General features: G+C 42.0%; 1 protein-coding gene across 2 annotated transcripts; it reads right to left on the reverse strand.

Moving 5' to 3' along the window:
• Window positions 1-538: 538 nt before the first annotated feature.
• LOC131685651 (actin-related protein 2/3 complex subunit 4) lies at window positions 539-1,571 on the reverse strand. 2 transcript variants are annotated; one of them, XM_058969522.1, is made up of 3 exons: window positions 1,452-1,571; window positions 771-1,395; window positions 539-691 (listed from the first exon to the last, which is right to left on the reverse strand). In XM_058969522.1, the coding sequence occupies exon 2, from the start codon at window positions 1,375-1,377 to the stop codon at window positions 871-873; it is 507 nt and encodes a 168-aa protein (XP_058825505.1). In that variant the 5' UTR covers window positions 1,378-1,395; window positions 1,452-1,571; the 3' UTR covers window positions 539-691; window positions 771-870. The 2 variants fall into 2 exon arrangements, with proteins under 2 accessions (XP_058825505.1, XP_058825504.1); XM_058969521.1 differs by having other exon boundaries at window positions 539-704.
• Window positions 1,572-1,993: the final 422 nt, after the last annotated feature.

Consider the following 1,993-nt stretch of genomic DNA (forward strand, 5'->3'; position numbering starts at 1 on the left):
TGCTAATTTAATGCCGATTTCGGTTTTAGATCAGAGTCGCGCTAGGTTCGCTCTAATATTTACAAAATCCATACAAAAATGACAGCTCAGAGCGAACCTAGAGCGACTCGGTTCTAAAAACGAAATTAGCATAACTTTTGAATTTGTTCTCGCTTTCGCACTTATTAGTGTGTCAAAAACAAGACGAGATTCGACTCAGTCAAGGTCTTTCGAGGAATAAGGCACTTTTGTTTGGGGTATACTCAATATTAGGTACATTCAACTTAAATTTAAGTATATTGACCTCAAGCATAAAAAACCTATCAAGGCTATCAATGAGTCGTGACTTTGGCCGTGGTTGAAGCGAAACTACCTTCAACACGGTTTACCTAATTTTAACTTATTCCACGATACCACGAGATTGAGTCAAAAGAACTCAATTTTGGGTAGTTTTTCGTATGTTATAAAATTATGTTCCGTCTCTTCAGTACCCGTTTTGCGTGCTGCTACCGAAACACGGCGACCCCACTTCGGATTTTCTCTAATGCAGAACAAGGCGTTATCAGGAATTTGGCTTTTGATTAAACTGGAATTTCTACATCGTTTTATAATACTTGTATTAGCTTAATGTGCAAACGTGCGTGCGCAGCATGCCGGCCTTTGCTTTGGGGACTTTTGTTCGGGTAGTACCTTGGAACCGCATTAAGACTTCCTAAAAATAAAAGCTAACAGCAAAATAAAAAAAAAATACACTCGCCGCTTTTGATCAGATTAATGAACATCAAACTGACCTTTCTCGTAAAATTCAAAAACAACTCTGAATCGCTAAACTCGAACGTGCGCCACGGGGGGAAAAAGATAAATGCATTGCTCTGTTGTGCCCGGCTGACCCTAGAACCGTTTCAGGAATTCTTCCGAGCAGATACGAGCCCTCGCATTAACCGCAAGCTTCATTTCGCTAATTTCCTTGTCGATCTCCTCCATAAAGTGAATTACAAAGTCCACCAGCTTGTGCTTGTACATTTGCTCGGTGTGAAAATTGGTGATCAGGAAGCTGATATCGTAACCCTCGATCGGTTTCCGCCGCAGGATGATAAAGTTCTCCGCCCGCATCATCATAAAGCGGGTGAACTTGTGGCAGAGGATCTTTTCGATCTCGTCCGCCTGCTTGACGGCGATGCTGATTCGCACCGAATTGACGCTAGTTTCAATCAGCACCCGTTCTTTCTCATTCCGGGAGATGACCACCGGGGTCAGTAGCAGTTCCTTGCTGGAGCGAACTTCGACCTCTGGTTTGTTGTGCCGCTCGACCACCTGGGAGGAAAAATTAGTCAGACACATCGCTGCCGTCAGGGTGTGACGGACTGCAGTCAGATAAGGTTTGAGCGTTGCGGCCATTCTGCTGTTTCCCGTGTGCTACAACGAAAATATCAAAATAAGCGGAATGGGGAAATAAACATGTCTTGGATTACCTGGTTTTGTCCTTAAATTAAACAACAAAAATCTAAAATACACTCCCACTGATAGCGAATTTCGGTTCCTTTGATTATTTTTCTCGGCCGACGACAGCTCATGCAGTGTGACAGTTGGGACGAATCGGAAAATGGAACACCCTTCAGAAAACTTCGAAATTGTGAATGACAGTTCGTATTGAGAATGACCAGCACGTTTCGGCGTGCAGGTGGCGCGGTTGTGAGTTGTCAGTGGGTTTGGCTTATTTTCAAGAAATTTTGATATTTTTCATGAAAATGACCTACACGAAAACGAAAAACTACCTTAAATTGAGTACTTTTGACTCAAACTCGGGGTATCATGCAGGAAGGTAAAATTAAGTAAACCGTGTTGAAGGTAGTTTCCATTTACCTACGGCAAAAATCATAACTCAACCTTGAGTTCAATATACTTAAATTTAAGCTGAATTTACCTAATTTTGAGTATATCCCAAACAACTCAAAAGTACCTTACTGCACGGAGGACTTCGACTGAGTCGAATCTCTTATATTGTTTTTAACAA

This window comes from Topomyia yanbarensis, chromosome 2 (genome assembly GCF_030247195.1).
Source record: "Topomyia yanbarensis strain Yona2022 chromosome 2, ASM3024719v1, whole genome shotgun sequence".
Taxonomy (NCBI): Eukaryota; Metazoa; Arthropoda; class Insecta; order Diptera; family Culicidae; genus Topomyia; species Topomyia yanbarensis.